Source organism: Pseudophryne corroboree, chromosome 6 (assembly GCF_028390025.1).
Source record: "Pseudophryne corroboree isolate aPseCor3 chromosome 6, aPseCor3.hap2, whole genome shotgun sequence".
Classification (NCBI taxonomy): domain Eukaryota; kingdom Metazoa; phylum Chordata; class Amphibia; order Anura; family Myobatrachidae; genus Pseudophryne; species Pseudophryne corroboree.
Window position 1 is genome coordinate 90,448,935 of NC_086449.1, and position 17,487 is coordinate 90,466,421.

At 43.3% G+C, this 17,487-nt stretch overlaps 2 protein-coding genes across 2 annotated transcripts; one reads left to right on the plus strand and one right to left on the minus strand.

Annotated features, from left to right (window-relative positions):
* The first annotated feature begins 366 nt into the window (after positions 1–366).
* LOC134934363 (zinc finger protein RFP-like) lies at positions 367–1,878 on the plus strand. Its single transcript, XM_063929815.1, has one exon. The coding sequence runs from the start codon at positions 367–369 to the stop codon at positions 1,876–1,878; it is 1,512 nt and encodes a 503-aa protein (XP_063785885.1).
* A 1,408-nt stretch (positions 1,879–3,286) lies between these two features.
* On the minus strand, positions 3,287–17,097 carry MRPL4 (mitochondrial ribosomal protein L4). Its single transcript, XM_063931478.1, has 9 exons — positions 16,962–17,097; positions 16,197–16,278; positions 14,804–14,975; positions 13,059–13,110; positions 12,214–12,331; positions 10,691–10,797; positions 10,025–10,134; positions 7,104–7,177; positions 3,287–3,507 (listed from the first exon to the last, which is right to left on the minus strand). Exons 1-9 carry the CDS (start codon positions 17,010–17,012, stop codon positions 3,362–3,364), a joined length of 912 nt encoding a protein of 303 aa, XP_063787548.1. The 5' UTR covers positions 17,013–17,097; the 3' UTR covers positions 3,287–3,361.
* Between the last annotated feature and the right edge of the window lie 390 nt (positions 17,098–17,487).

The following is a 17,487-nucleotide window of genomic DNA, read 5'->3' on the forward strand; positions in this document are numbered from 1 at the left end:
CATTCTAGTGAATGGGGCGCATCTCCGTCACAGGCGTGCACGCCCAACCGGACGGACACACTTTCGGAGTTAGGCGCCCCAGGCACTGACAGGCACACGACTAGTCTAAATGGGGAAAACAAACAATAATTAAGCTAAACCGTATTGTACTGTAGTTATTAATAACTGGGTTATAACTTGCACCAGAAACAGATCTTCTACTTCCTCATGAGGATTTCTCTTCCACGGTTTGATAAAAAAAAAAAAAAAAAACCCTCACAATTATGTGGAAGAACAGGTTCCTCCCAGTCTCCCTCCAGAAACGAAACTATACAGCTAGCTTTCATTTCTCAGCTATTTTTTTTTTTTTTATTATTTAGTTCCAGGATGGCATCAACTGCTCTAGAGCTGGAGTTAAAATGCTCCGTCTGCCTACATATTTACACCGACCCCATCACACTGCTCTGCGGACACACCTTTTGTAAACAATGCATTGAGAAGATGTCTCGGGCCAGCTTTTCATTGTCCTGCCCAGAATGCAGACACATTATACCATTGGACTCCGAGCTACACAGAAACACAAAGATGTGCAACTTAGTGGAACATCTGACTTCTCACCCTTTAAAGAAGGATGGTCGCACTGATGCATGTTTTTACTGTGAAAGTGCCGCTGGGAAACTGTGCCTGGACTGCGAGACCCCTCTTTGCAGCAAGCACCAGGAGAGACACACCGAGTTGGTGCAACATGTCCTAACTGAGCTCAGCACAGATCTGAAGAGCAGAAAATGTCCTGTCCACAAGGACCTCCTCAGATATTACTGCACAGACGACAGGCTCTACATCTGTGCATCCTGTGGTCTCATCGGTGATCATAAAGGACACACAGTAGAGAAGCTGAGCGACCTCTCCAATAAGGAAAAAGAGATACTTCTACCACTGGGGGTTCTACTAGCTAATAGGAAATCTGAAATGAAGAATAATGTGAAACTGGTAAGACACCACAAAGCAGGTCTCCTAGAGAAAGCGGCAGCCATGAGAAACCAGGTGGTTGGGTTGGTCGGGGATATGAAGAAAGAATTGGAAGCTGTTGAGCACAGGCTCCTGTCTGAGATCACCAAAGAAAAGGAAGAGGTTGTTGACCAAGTGTCTCTAGTTATCCAGCAGCTGGAAGCCCAGATCTCAGAGCTCGAGGACGAGATGACTCAGGTGCAGAGACTGTGTGATAGCACTGATCCCCTCACCGTTCTGACCAGAAAAGCTTCTCATATCAGCAGAGCAAATTCTTTGTTATACGCTCAAGAAAATCTACATGTTAGAGAGCTAAATGCAGAGATGATTTCAGTGAGTTTGCTGTCTTCTGTAAGTAAATTTATAAATGGTTTGCCGTCACTACAGAAAAAGAGGGGGTTTCATACACAAGGCGCCACAGCTAGCCTTCTTCCTGTAAGCAATGTTACCGTAGATCTCCCTAGTTCATTTGTGTTAAGCTTGGGTGGAGCTGACATCAACAGCCCATGGTCAACAACCAGTGCCATGGCCTTATCCTCAGGCCAACACTACTGGGAGGTGGAAACTAGTGATAAGTCATACTGGGCTGTCGGGGTGTCTTATGCCAAAGAAAATGATTGTACTTTAGGATGTAGCCCAGACTCCTGGTGTTTGCGCCTGACCAACCACAAGCAATACCAAGCCGTACATGACAGCCAAGCAGTGTCAGTGTTGACCAATTCTACTGTGAAAGCTCTCGGGGTATATCTGGACTATGAGGCTGGGACAGTGAGTTTCTACCAGCTGTCCAACTCTGTGAAACACCTCTGTTCAATGCATGCTAAATTCACTCAGCCCCTACACTTTGTTGTGTGTACGGACAAGGCTGAGTGGTTAAAGATAAGAAACTAAAAATATATATTTTTTGTCAAATACAATGGCAAGGGAATGAGTGGATATAAGGGACATTTACTAAGAAAATAATACTCATGCATAAATGAATCTCCACATAGAACACACAGGAGGGGAGGTGATAAAGGGGGATGATTTGCAAACTGTTTGTTTACTTAGTAAGTCACTGCTGTGTACATTTATTCTGCTCTCTACTTGATTTGTATTTAAGGACAAGAATATAATTTATTTTACATTTTAAAGAGAATACAAAGCTAACTTCCCTTTAAGTTTAGTTATGTGACATTTGCTTATTACAACCATTTATTATACCTTAGACTGTGAAAGAAGCTCACGTGACATTTTTCCACATGAAAAGACAAAAGCTAATACGTTTAGTCACAAAGTATGAGCTTCTGCAGTACAGAGCTACAGAATATTGAGAAAATTCAAATTTTTGGTACAAACGAAATTGCCCAGCATGCTATCTGCCCCACTCCTTTGCCTATGTATAAAGCGTATAAGGCGTAATCAGCAGCTCAGGTTTCCATTACTGTTGAACACTGCAAAAGCCTAACTCTGGCAGTTGACAAAAATGTTCTGCATGTATTATACTAAAGGGGTAAATGAAGTAGTACAAGAGGATGGTATGGGGACAGGTGAAGCAGTGCAGCAGAGAAGGGTACAGGACAAGCATAGCAGATGGTATTGGGTCAATGAAGTAAGGCCGGGAAGGACAATGTGGGGTAAGTGAAGCATGGCCAGGGAGGACGGTGTGGGGAAAGTGAGGCAGGGCCAGGGAGGACAGTGTCGGGTAAGCGAAGCAGTGCCAGGCAGGCCGGAGAGGGGTAAGTGAAGCATGGCCCGGGAGGACGGTGTGGGGCAAGTGATGCGGTGCAGGGGAGTATGGTGTGGGGCAAGTGATGCAGTGCAGGAGAGGACGGTGTGGGGCAAGTGAGGCAGTGCAGGGCAGGACGTTGTTGGGTAAGTGAGGGAGCAAAAGGGAGGACGGTGTGGGGTAAGTGAAGCAGTATTGGGTAGGACGGTGTGGGGTAAGTGAAGCAGTGCAGGGAAGAAAGAAATTGGGAACATAAAACGTTTTACCTTATCACAGTATGGGGTTCAGTTGCATGTGTGTATATTGGTCGTTGTGAGCGCAGGTACAGTGTGTGCGTTTTCCTGCTTACTATTATAACTCCTTACATTATTATATTATGACTGTTATTTGAGTGCTATTCATGTTATGCTGATCCATTATACTGTAGCCTCAAGTCTGAGCGAATTTAACACTTACATTTCCAGATTTAATTTTTAAAATAAAATATATAAACATTACTTTGTCATTTCCTTCAATGTAAAGTAGATGTAACACCATGATACAGTTCACATTGCCTTACATGGATCAGACAGAATATAAAGTCACAGGAGACACTTTTGCTCATACTTTTATTTCAAAAAAGTTTTCTGTATTTACAAAGAAAAAGCAAAATAAAACTGCACTTGCTCAAGGGAAATCGCTGTACGGTAATCTGAAAGGGTAGAGGGCGGTGTAGCGAGAGTCTTGCCACAGGAGCTTCTCTTCCAAGAAATCCACGGCTCCAACTGTCAGCAGAACAGTATCGTGCTTCAGCATGCTGTAGACACTCAGACCTGGCCCAGCGAGACAGAGGAGAGGTTATCACAGGCTTATGGGGGAATGCATTTAGGATACCCGCTGGCTAAATGAACAATATGGCGAGCAGCCACGAGCCTCTGTGTCCGTGGGTCATATCTGGCCAAGAAAGTTATCCCAGGATGTAACTGTGGTCAGTGAACCTCACATGGACCCTTGGGACGCCCTCTTTGGCCTCATGTGCGGCCAAGCCTCCAGGACAGAGGCCACAGCTGTAGTTATTCAGCCAGGGGTACGCATCACATTTAAGGCTGCTGAAGCTTTAAAACCTTTCAATTTAAATCCAACTACTGATGAAATTATTAAGTGCTTTTTACATAGTGCAGATCATAAAGTATATTTACACTGCACAGATATAAACAAAAGTCTGATGATGTGAAAACTCCATATGGATGTACTAATGCTATATACAGCGCAATATGGTCAGAGTTTATTACCTTGCTCCTCCCAGAGCCAGCTGCCTGAGAGTCACACTTGTCTTTCCCTTTTATTTTATTACACACATCTAAGGTCTCCCAGTACAGTAATCTTTATCACCCAAAAAGCAACCAAACCTTATCTATTCGCTCATCATGTCCCACCTTGACTATTACTGCCTGCTCTTATCTAGAATTTACGCAGAAACCGGCAGTTTACCGGAAAAAACAGGGATTGCCTTTTTTGGAGCACTCTTTTCAATGAATTGATTTTAAATTGATATAATTAGTACTTTAAAACGTAACTTTTAATGACACTCTTTAAAATTGCAGCTGCTACATATATGCCACAAATTAGCTGTTGAACTAACACTCTTTAACAGCAGATTAATGTCCTTTATTTTTCCATCTAGAGGTCTGAATGCAGAGACACTAAGTAACGTGTTTATACTGTGCTTACAGCCTGAGTGTTTGTAATTGGCCAATATACATCTATTGTTGCCGAAAATCACTATTACTCTGCACCTTGTAGGAAAGGTTGACACTGGTTATCGGCTGCATTATTAACTTAGTTGATTCCTAATCATGTCACAATAACAGACGGGCATGGCAGATTGAACTGTAATCACGGTATTTCTAGCTAACAATAGGGAATATATTCTCTGTTGATTAAGAATTGAACTAAGAGAGCCAGTTACGTTAGTATCTATAAAACCATAAATCAGGTTCTGAATTATTTCTGCTACTTTATCAAGGTTTTGAGGGTTATGATTTGCGTTACATCATTTGATACTGTTTAAAATCAGGACCACTTTGCACCTCGTAGGAATTGTTAACCACTGTTACAGGTCGCGGTACCAACTCTCTGCTGATTCCTAATTAGGTGATAATAACAGACCAGTGTGACGCATTGAATTGGGATCACGCTAATTCCAGCTAACAACAGGTAACATATTTCTGCTGACTAAAGAACTGAACCATACAGGTCAATCATGTTTGGTACTGTATTAGTCACTTAAGCGTCTGTGAAAATCACTAAGTGTTTAGTTATCTATACCACCTTATTAATTTTTGGAAAATTGTGGTTTGTACCACATTTACAGCCAACAGGACGTGACCGCATTTATATTATTTGCAAGAATAGTGGTATAAACTATATTGAAGCAGCATGCTCTATATAATTTGCTTTAAGCAGTGATGCGAATTCCAGAATATTATCTATGTAAAAATAATATATAGCAATTTGATTACAATATTAAGCTGTTGACTGAGATAATCAATTCATCTGAGTTTTGAATATATGTATTTCAATTTAGTTTAGAAAGATTTTCTCACACTGAATACGAGTCACCATAACGATAATGATGTGAATTGTTAAAATAGCCATTTGCTTATGAATTTTTGTGGGGGGATGCGTCAATATGTAGGACAGCTATGAATTAAATTTTCACCCTCTTTATTTTAAAGAGTGTCATTAAAAGTTACGTTTTAAAGTACTAATCATATCAATTTAAAATCAATTCATTGAAAAGAGTGCTCCAAAAAAGGCAATCCCTGTTTTTTCCGGTAAACTGCCGGTTTCTGCGTATCTTCAAGGTATAACTGATTGTTGGAGCACCTCCAGCAAAATAAACCCAAATTACTATGGGAAAATTATTAGCTAGCTGGTTAATTAATATGTAAACAATCTATTTGGTCTCGGTGCAGGGTACATTACATTTTTGAAAAGTCTTATCTAGAATTCCCATATGTAATAGAGCCTGGGCCCCCGATTCCAATATGCCGCCTCCCCCCCCCACTAGCCTCTGGCTTGTATGCAGTGGGCACGCTGACCTCCGATTCTGTGACCACCTCCAGCTGCTGCTGCTGCTGACGCCTTTCATCCATGCCTATGTTGGCTTCCAATATACAACGCTGACTTCTCTCTGAACCCCGGAAGGCAGACTTGCTACACTTATTACTGCAAGTCTACGGTTTGTTTTATGTGATTTCTATATGGTAATGTTGTAATTCGCCTCCCTCACACCCTCTCACCTGACCCTCCCTGACTTTTACCATTTTCCTACTGACTGATGAAATTCCCTTCCACCCACAATCTGTCTCTCCCACAGCTTCTACACTATGGCACTGGTAAGTCCTCACACCTGTGCTCCGCATCGCTCGGAGCCATACTCAACTCTTCCAGTCTTAGCTGTGCCCTGTTCCCATTAGATAGAAAGTTCACTAGTGACAGACTATCCATATCCATTTATGTCATGTCTGGATTTATTTGCTCTGCGTTCTAAGGGCATTATTCAGGTTTATTAGCAAACCAAAAATGCACACTAATGGGCAAAACCATGTGCACTGCAGGGTGGGGCAGATGTAACATGTGCAGAGAGAGAGATTTGGGTGGGGTGTGTTCAAACTGAAATCTAAATTGCAGCGTAAAAGTAAAGCAGCCAGTATTTACCCTGCACAGAAACAAAATAACACCCTCAAATCTAATTCTCTCTGCACATGTTACATCTGCCCCCACCTGCAGTGTAGCATGGTTTTGCCCATTAGTGTGCTTTTTTAGTTTGCTAGTAAACCTAAATAACCCCCTATGTCCCTATTTATGTATGCACCCAAAGTTGTCCCTGGGATGCAGCAATGTGTTGACTAAGGGTGTGTACATACTAGGACGACCGGCATCAGACCAAAGCTCTTCCCTTCGCCCTGCACCATGCCAAGACACACTAAGCGATGTAATGAACGGCAGAACATCTCGTTCCGTCCTTCATTACACTGCGCCACATATGAGATCGTCTGATTGGCCATACAGCATGGCCGACAAGGCGACATTGCATGCGACCCACGGGAGCGCGATCCTGCGTACATTAGGTGATATGCACGATATGTCGTTACAATTGCAAATTGTATCTATATCACTCTAGCGTGTATCCACCCTTACAAATCAACTGCAATAATAATAATAATTTGCACAGTAAAGAATTGCCCATTTTTTGTGAAATGAGACGCAATTCCTCTTTATCGCCACTTTGCGTCTCAATGTCATCACTGATCCCGAGTGATTGGATAGGCAGCCTTTACGTTAGTGTTGGTTCAGCCAATCATAGTGTCTCCCTTATCCAATCCTTACTAAAAAGCAGAAATATCACATATGAAACTCTTACCTATGGCTGGGATTACAGTTATCTTCTGCAAATTGACCGTTGCATTGTATATATTTTCGGGCATATTCTCACTGCTGTTAAAGAGAGCAGAGAAAGGGCAGTGTATACAGCGGAACAATCAGGGCACCGTTTTAGACAATACCTCCTGATGCAGTGTAAGACCGGTTGCACAGGGATTGGCAACAAGAAGATAAACTACAAATAACATTGACACAAGAAGCCATTACTTTTCTACATATACACAAAACACTCGCCTACTTTGACTTTAGTGTCGATTTACAATTACAGGTAACCCAGATTATACCGTAGTTGCCAACAATTTTAAATATTTCAAAAAGGGACACAGGAAAGCACACGTACCATGTTGGCACTACCAGGTAAATACCATGCTGCCCACTCCCCCCCCGTCACTTACTTCTAATGAAGCATAGTTTTTATCACCTATACATTGGATATTACAGTAAGAATACACAGCTATACACATGTATCATACTTTCTGCTGGTTTATGGAAAAAGGGTTGAAAGGTGGAAAAAATGTAATAATCTAAATCACACATGCAGTCAGAAAATAAAGGAGTACTCTAGATTGTAAGCTCACAAGGGCAGAACCCTCTCTCTCAATCACTGACCTCCAATGTATTACAGTATGCAGCCCATTACAAAGGAAAAGTGATGATCTATGATTTATTAATCCATGAAACAATGTAGCATTACTTCAAAGACATTTGAGACTCTGAACACAGATGAAGCAAATAGTGGTGCTTGAAAGTTTGTGAACCCTTCAGAATTTTCTATATTTCTGCTGAAATTTGGCCTAAAACTCATATTTTCACACAAGTCCTAAAATTAGATAAAGAGAACCAAATTAAACAAATGACACAAAAGAATTAGACGTGGTAATTTTTTTTTAAAGAAAATGATCCAATATCATATCTATTGGCAGATATTTTGAAAGTGAAATTAGAGTCAGGTACTTTCAATCTATGGGACGACAATCAGGTGTGAGTGGACAACTTGTCTTTTTAAAAGAACAGCGATCTATCAAAGTCTGATGTTCACAACACAAGTTTGTTGAAGGGTATCATAGTCATAAGTTTAACACGAACAAAGGAGACCTTTGTGCTGTGAGGACCTCAGAAGAAGAGTTTTCCAGCCTGGTCACCAGGCTGGAAAAGGTTCCAAAACCATCTCTAAAGAGTTTGGATTCCACCAATCAATAGTCAGACACATTGTGTACGAATGCAGGAAATTCCACACCATTATTACCATCCCCAGGAGTGGTCTAACAACATAGGTCACGCCAAGAGGAAGGCGTCTTAATAGTTTGCAAAGTCACAAAGGCATCTGGAGGCCACTGAGCAACAATGGTGAGCACTGCAGGATTGCACTGAGAAATCCGCTGCTCTCCAAAAAGTACATTGCTGCCCATCTGCAGTTTGCTAAAGATTACCTGGACAAGCCAGAAGGTTATTGGAACAATGCTTTGTGGACAGGCGAGTGCAAAATAGAGATATTTGGTTTAAATGAGAAACATTATGTTTTGAGAAAGGAGAACACAACATTCCAGCATAAAAACATCATACTATCTGCAAAGCATGGTGGTAGTGGTATCATGGTTTAGGCCTGTTTTGCTGCATCTGACCCAGGATTACTTTCTATCATTGATGGGACAATGAATTCTGAATTATTTTGCATCTTATTCATTATGTCTATAAAAAGGGACCACATGTCCTCAAACAAAACAGGCCCAATGGGTGCGTCGGCCCACCGGGAATCTTCCCTGTGAACCCTATGGCCAATCCGCCTCTGGCTGCATCTCAAGAGAATGTGGTTCATGCAGCAAGACAATGACTGAAAGCACACAAGTCATTCGACCAAAGAATGGTTAAAGAAGAATAAATTGAAAGTTTGGGCATGGCCAAGTCAAAGTCCTGACCATAATCCAATCCAAATGTTGTGGAGGGACCTGAAGCGAGCAGTTCATGGGAGGAACCCCACCAACATAATAGAGTTGAAGCTGTTTTGTACAGAGGAACGGGGTAAAATTCCTCCAAGCCGATGTAATCAACAACTACCAGAAACGTTTAGCTGCGGTTATCGCTGCACAAGGGCGTCATACACCAGATACTGAAAGCAAATGCTCACATACTTTTGCCACTCACAGATATGTGATATTGGATAATTTTCCTCAATATAAAATGAGCACGTCTAACTTTTTTTTTTGTCTCATTTGTTTGATTTAGTTCTCTGTATCTACTTTTAGGATTTATGTGAAAATCTGAGGTAGTTTAAAGCCAAATTGCAGCAGATATACAGAATTTATAGAAATTAATGAAGAGTTCACAAACTTTCAAGCATCACTGTAGATCAATAACACTATTCACTTTTATTCAATTTTCCCCTAAATCCTCTTTACAGATTAACCCTCAATGTGCTGGACAGAAATCATCCACAGCACAGCTATTTCTGCCCAGCCTATAATACCACAGAACTATATTCCACCAGCAAAGTGAGTCGCAGATAAAGATACTGCGCATAGACTAAGTTCTCACACACACAGTAAAGCATTCTTTTTAGTCACAGCACTGTTTGGTACAGTACATACAGTATTTGTCCAGCAGCACTGTGGAGTGAGCAGATAGGCTACAGCTCCCTCTGCTGGTCATGAACAGATATTACAAACAACTGTACAAACATACATCTATCTCATAGGTGGGATGCAATCAAGATGTCAATACACACATAATGCAAACATGCTTCAATCAGAATGTTGACATGGAGATAATGTCGCCACACTCCATGTCAACATTACAGGTTTGGGATTACGCTACGGTTATTGTTGACATGCTTACTCTCTACATGGACATTTGCAGACATTCAGACCATCAATGTTTTGTTCCACACCCCTCATGGGTACATACCTGTCAACTATCAGCACGGACTCGCCCCATTGGTGCTGTTTTAGGAGGTCAATAAAGTATTCGGGGTCTGGGGAGGAGATCTCAATAGAATCGATTATGTGAAGATCATTCTGCAGGGGAAACATCAGCAGTCACAGGTAAGAGAGTGTGTGGAGGAAGCAGGAGAGATCAGGGGTCACCTGGTGACATACGTGCTCAGCATTCCATTCCTATCCCGCTAAACTGGAGTAATCTAATGTGTTTTATTAGGGTGTGAGCAACGTTACTGTATTCAATCTCCATCTCCTGCCGGCCTGTTATGTTCCCAGTTTACTAGCAATCAGATATATTCCAAATGTGAACGTTCCTCTGCAGACAGCCTGCATAGGAGTCAGCTGTATGGAGGAGTCTGAGCTGGGGCAGCTGGCCAGGGAGTGGAGAAGGTAGAACGGATGAGAAGAGCTAACGAAGGTTACATGGGACTATTCTGTTAGTAAAAGGTCATATGGAAGCCTTCAGCGTATGTCGTCCCAAAAGGAGGAAGAGAGGAATGTGCATTTTTCAATCAACAATTGGGTAATCCAACGGCTGATGCACAGGTGACGGGATTCCCAGGGCCCTAACACCATACAGAACGAGAGGCGTGCAAGCGGCTAGCACTGTAATAATGGGTGCTTAGAACCTCACCTGAGCCAGTTTTGTGGTTAATGCAGTCTTCAGCCCCAGAACACGGAGCTTCATGGGTAACATGTAATAATAACTTGTCGGGCCCCGGGGGCCATGAGCTACTCCACCTGCAGACAACACACGGCCATGGGTCAGCATACACTACAGTACTACACAGTCATTTATCAGCACCTGATTTACTTGTACCCCTTACACACTGCCAGCAATATCCCAGGTTATTTCTTGTGAATGTGCACAAAGCACCCAGTGTGAAAGAGCGGTGTGAAAGCACCCAACTGAAATAACCCGGATCCAGTGACCTGACATTTAAACCCAGATATCGGGCAGGGTTGAACACGCGTTGACAGCAATGGAAGAGCCGGCGCTCAGAGGTGATCTCCTCTTCAACCACCGCCTCGGCACGTGGTGACGTCATCGTCCCAGCAATAAGCCAGGTCAGGCCGCCAGTCTGAAAGGAGTCTCAGCCGGGTCTCACCGGGGTTGGACCAATGTACAAAATCCCAGGTGCGACCTGGCAATGCGGTGTGAAAGGCTATTACTGAGCTCCCTGAATATGAGGAACTGAACAAAAAAAGGTTCAGCGCAAGCCGAGTTACACAGGACCTGGCGTGCCGAGAAGTGACGTTTGGCGCGACTGCAACAATAGCGTATAAGGACACATCTGTCCCTGTAATCAGTTATATTACAGCTCTGTATATGTTGCACAACGTATACCAATAAAGACAGCTACAAAATACACATTATGTACATCCATAAAAACATAATGCTAAATTATATTTGTCAAAGAGGGGTGTAATACAATTCACCGACGCTCGGGATCCCGGCGTCCAGCATACCGGTGCCGGGATCCTGACCGTCAGAAAGCGGCAGCTGGGCGAGCGCAAAAGAGCCCCTTGCGGGCTCGATGCACTCGACACGGGCGCGGGCCACGCTATTTATCCTCCCTCCAGGGGTGTCATGGACACACCAAGAGAGAAAATAGTTGTCGGTATCTCGGCGCCGGTATGCTCAGCGTCGGGATCCCGACAGCCGGGAAATCGAGTGTCACCCGTTAATGAGACACCAGTTCAGAACTGTCCTTTCATTATTTTTCTGATCCTTCCGCAGCTCTAAGTGCAGGGAGTGGTGCAGATCCATACCCTCCAACATTTTACACATGAAAGCCGGTACAAATTAGGAAAGGGGGAGTGGCCATGAGTAAAGGAGGCGTGGTCACGCAGCCTTTCCTATACTTTCAATGTTAATTTGTAGAGTAAAAAAATCGGTACAAAGCCCTTTTTGGCAGGTTCAGGCAATAAAAAAAAAAGGTACAGTTGGAGGGTATGCAGATCTAGATGGATCTAAAGACTTATATCATTTACATACAGACCGTCCTCTCCGGAATGAAAACTAATATAATAGTGGAGCATCACAAGGGCTGCAATATATATATGTACACATTATTTCTTCCCCTTATAACGCAATTATATAAATAATATGGGAAAACTTTTACAACACAACATATGTAACGTATGAAGACTGACCTCCTCTCCACAGAGGGGATCTGATGCTTCCGTGCCGAGCTCGTCCAGTTCCTTTCTGTCTCCAGGGCTTCCTGCCTCCTCCTCGGACCTCTGCCCGAGTCTTTGCCTTGGCATAACTCTAAGAAACAAAGTACATTATACGCGATCGTACAACCTACACACAGGTGGAGAAGGGACTGACTGGAAGGGCGTGAGGAAGCACTGTAGCAGCCGTGTAAGGCTGGTGCCTGTACATGGACATCAGCGGAGGTGTCAGCTCAGCAAGCAATTACCTTGTATGTGGCAGCCAGTAACTTCCAAATGCAAATAGAGGGTATGTACAGAGAGCAAGCCCTGGACTAGAAAGAATTGTGCAACTGACAATCGACCATTTGCTAGCAAACACTGGAAAATGGACAAAACCTGTCCCTGATTCAAACAATTTGTATAAATGACAGGTTTTGTCCATTTTCCAGTGTTCACTAGCAAATGGTTGATTGTCCGTTGCTCTCATCTATTACCAGGTTTTCATTCCAACCACAGATTATCTGCCAGATAATTGTAGTGTATGCCCACCTTAAATAATTTCAGGGAAGCACGACTTTTAACCATGTCAGAGTGCCGAGCGGCTGGGAAATTTTGCCGGTAGGACCATTGGAGAGCACACTGTAAACTTTTATTCCAAGGTACTATTTAGGTCAACAACTGTTACTAATGTGTAATGCAGCGGAGGTTTGATGTATAACCGGTAGTTACGCAGCACATGAACCTACTACCTATGTATCTCCTTAGTTTCTTGTACATTGCAGCACTAGCTAGATTTCCACTGGGTATAAAAACCTTAGAAAATAAACTGGGATACTTACAATCCTTTTGAAGTTTCGCTGCCATGTTACAACTTGATGAATGACATCAATCCTATAAAAGAGGGCTGCATGTATATATACGGTATAATAACAAATATGTATAGAAATACTAGCACATGGATAAGAAATTCATACCTAGGCCAATATCCGCAGCAACATGACAACAATATAAACTTAATTTGTAAAGGTGGGTACACACTAGGCAATGTGCTCAGCGAGCGACATCGCCCAGTGTTTCCCCTCCCAGGCTGGGCGACAGCGGGCATAAACACTGTGCGATATCACCGGAGCATGCAGCTTTGGATAAATCCAAATTGAGCTGCATGCACGGCCAAGACCGAGGGTTGTCGACAACCCGTGGGGTCATGCATCGCTTGGCATCGGCGGCATACACACTAGGCAAGATAGTAAACTATATCGCTCAGGATGGGGATAACGAGCAACATAGTTCACTATATGGCTAAAGGTGCGTACACAATGGAAGATATATCGTCCGTTCTCTTGAACGGCGAATATACTGCGGGTCCATCAGCAAGTGTGTACAAGTGATAGGTCTGTGAACTCCGTCCCGTCGTTCACAGACATACCACGTCGGCCCTGCTGCACAGTCGACAGGCAATATATATCGTTAGATATATTGGCACATCGGTGTGCGTGTACGGACGGTCAGCCAACCGCCCATACACAAGCTGCAGCAGCCGGCGGTGACTGACTGCTGAACTGGACAGGTGTGTGTAAATGCCCGCGCAGTTCATGATGTCCGTCACCGACGGATCAGGCAGTGTGTATGCACAGCACACTGCCCAATCAGTCTTAAGAAATATCTGCAGATATATCTGTAGGTGTATACCCAGCATAAGTGTGTACCCACTTTAAGGCTCACAAAAATGACTTAAATCACATTAAACATCACAACCATACTGGGTGCAAAAAACAATGGGGGGTATGGGGTACAAAAATGTAAAAAAGCACACAGGTCACTGAATTGATGCTTCCCTAGATCTGAGAACTATACCCAGGATTCTATGACAACAGCTCAGTCTTCTGTTTGACTTAATGACAGTAGTAAGTACAGTCCTGGACTCGCCCTGCGATAGGGGATTGCACTTTGGTGCTAAGGCATATAGGAATAAATGTATGAAGCAGTGATAAGAGTGGAGAAGTTTGCCATGGCAACCAATCAGCTGCTCTGTATAATTGTATAGCATGCAAATGATAAATGTTACTTTAATGCTGATTGGTTGCCATGGGAAACTTCTCCACTGGCTCACATCTCTACTCTTATCACTGCTTCATAAATTTACCCCACAGACTTCTACATCGATTGAGAGCTCAGCAGCAGATTGATTCCTCCACACCGCCAACATTCCAGCGGGAGTCATGATCACCAGCCAGGACCATCTCTCAATACCTCTCACTCTCCTTGGTACTAAGCCTTATAGTCGTGTGAATGTATTTTCCATACAACAATGATCTTTAGCTCATCAGAAAATCTACAACTCAATGGCTGAAAAAATAAATAAAGTTTTGGCTTTACAGTCCAGATCTCAACCCCTTGAGATGCTTCAGTGAGATCTCTAAGATAGCTACGCATACCCAAATGCCCTTTGATGTTCCTGGACTGAAGCAGCCCCGAAAGCATGAGTGAACCTACAAGCTACAGAACCACAGGTTGTACTTATTTTTCACAAAAGGCTTCTTCTACTTCTTAGCTTATTTATTTGATACACAGACAGACATCTGACCTGGGAGGGACATCGAACACATCAGGATGTAGATGGACCAGACCTTGCAGTTCATCTTCTGGATGGCTATTTAAGGACTCCAACCAAACTGTTATGGGTGACAAGTGAGAAGGAACTGGGAGCTTACATGCTCGCAGGACAGGTTTAGAGATGTCCACAGGAGGGCGAAGAACTAAAGCATTAGGAAAAGACAGACAACAAAGCATAATTAGGTATCTTGTAGACGCAGCACTTGGTACAGCTTCCCAACCAATGCAACTTTCCAACACCACGGGCACATAAAGACAAAGTTTAAAATAGAATTATCACCTACATGTAGCCATCAATTAACTCTGAATTAGAGACATTATTGAGGCATGAGGCAGTGATCTAATAAATAATGTGCATGTCTGAATATGGCTGGCTCATTGGGTTCATTGCAAAGAGTTTAATTCAATGTAAAAGATGAACTGATCTGTAAACCATTGTGCACAAGATAAAGACATCAATGATCATTGAAGAGCTGTAATCACTGCAGAGAGGCGACATACAGTGTGAGGAGTAGGACGGTGTATTCCTCCACTCCAGCCTCTTCTACTGTCACTGTATCAGCCATAACGTTCCCCCCTTCTGTGAGTGACCAGTGACTGGAGCCGATTACCTCGCTGTATCAGTGCCAACACAGACAGAAGAAGGGGGCCCATGATGTAGAGACAAAATATGAACATGTGTCCAGCACTACCTGTTTTCTCCCCACCCAGATGGACAGTCATTTATAGATGCAAACAATGGGGTCTGGGAAAGTGGATCACAAGATAAGATGTTTTACAGGCAAGGTCCAATAGCATGTAAAGATTGCGTGCCATAGTACAGTCCTATAAAAACCTGCTGGGATGTAAGGGCATATTGTGCATAATACTATACAAAGCTAAATCCTTGCTTTTCATAGGTTCAAAAGAACCCAACACCAACCTGTGTCTAGATCAATAAAATGATATTAATTTGTGCCAGTCCGTTTGAACTTGGTGATGTTAGCAAATGATGGGGTAGTGGAGGCTGACTACAAACAGAGGAATCACTGCAAAGACCAGCCCCTGACAACAGCGGCATCTGCTCAAGAGCAAGTGCTATAAACATTCTACAGAGCGTGTATATGGACAACAAATAAGAACATGGGCTATACTTGCAAAAAAGACTCATTTAGCCCATATTGCATTTTGTAGTTTGTAATAAACTTGTATACTAATGAGCACTTACAGATGCATCCTCACAATGTGAGCCTCAATATGCCATGCACCGCGAGATGCCTGGCGTGAGTGAGGTAGTTCCCGTACAACTCTGCTAACTTCAGGCGTCTTTTCTTTTGCCAAAAATGCATCTTAAGTGAAGAAAAGGTAACATATAGCTCACGTACATTTGGTAGGTCCATCTTTCAGTCCAGCCGGAAGAATAAGGTTTGGGGGAATGGCAGGTTCAGACGAGAAAGAGGAGAAAAGCTGCAAGAAAAAAAAAAGGTGATAAATGCTGATAAAATTCATCAGTCCGTCAAGCATACTGCCCACTGTGCTAGCGATATACAGCTGCATGCAAGTCTAGCGCCGTGTGCACAGAACTAGGGAGATGTATGAAAATTTGGAGATAAAGCACCAATCAGCAGTCATATTTCAAACGCATCTCTCTAAGCTTTAATAAATCTGCCCCTAAATGCGGATACCTGCCCATATGCAGAGTTAAAGGCATTAATGCGGACACACTGTCCCCACGAATCCACTTGTGCAAGTAACCAGTATCACTATTAGTACACGTGCAGTAGCCCCATATCTGGTGCAAGAGATCCATCTGAAACATCATCATAACCACGCCTACTGCATGTGATGCTGCCATTAGCGGCAATGCGTCACAGTGCTGGGAGCAAATTATGCAAATTGCCAAAACACAGCCCCCATTCAATGGCCACCTCTTAAAGTACCTGGATTCAAAATACAGAACTGCACTATTTCGTCTCACACACATTATATCATAATTATATAACACACATATATACTGTATGTGTGTATGTGTATATAATATAAATATGACTTCTTCCCACATACTGTCTAACCCTATCCCTACTGCAGGTGAAGAGCCCCTGAGAGCAGGATGACAGTCCCGTTATAGAGGCACTAGGGGTATCACTGACCCTTATCCCAGCCCCGTTCCTCCCACAGGTCAGCAGGAGACTCCTCAGCATCCTCCCGGCTCTGCTCCCTCTCACATGCAGCCAAGAAGGTCACTGTTAGAGCATGGATACCGCACTTCCGGCGCGCTGCATGACGTAGTGAAGCAGACGCTGCCATACTCCCCTGCCCTCACTGCTGCGGCCGCGGCATCCGGACTGCGCATGCGCATGGTCACATGCATGGAGTGTTAGTAACTGACTGTAATATGAGTGATAGATCAGTGCGCTCAGTCACTGAGTGTCACAGTCACAAAGTCAGTGTCTCACTCACACACTACTCAGGAGCCATCACTGCAGGGAGGATGTAACAGAAACATGATTACAGGGATTTAGTATTAGTTTTCAGAGACCTGCCCCTGGAAATTTCTGTCCCTGACTTTCCATACCGACCAACTCAGCCCTGTCACATTTAGCAGCCTGTAAGATGCAGGTCTCCTCATTGTCCCTTATCCTCTGTGGCTTTAGAGATCATATTTATATGAATGGA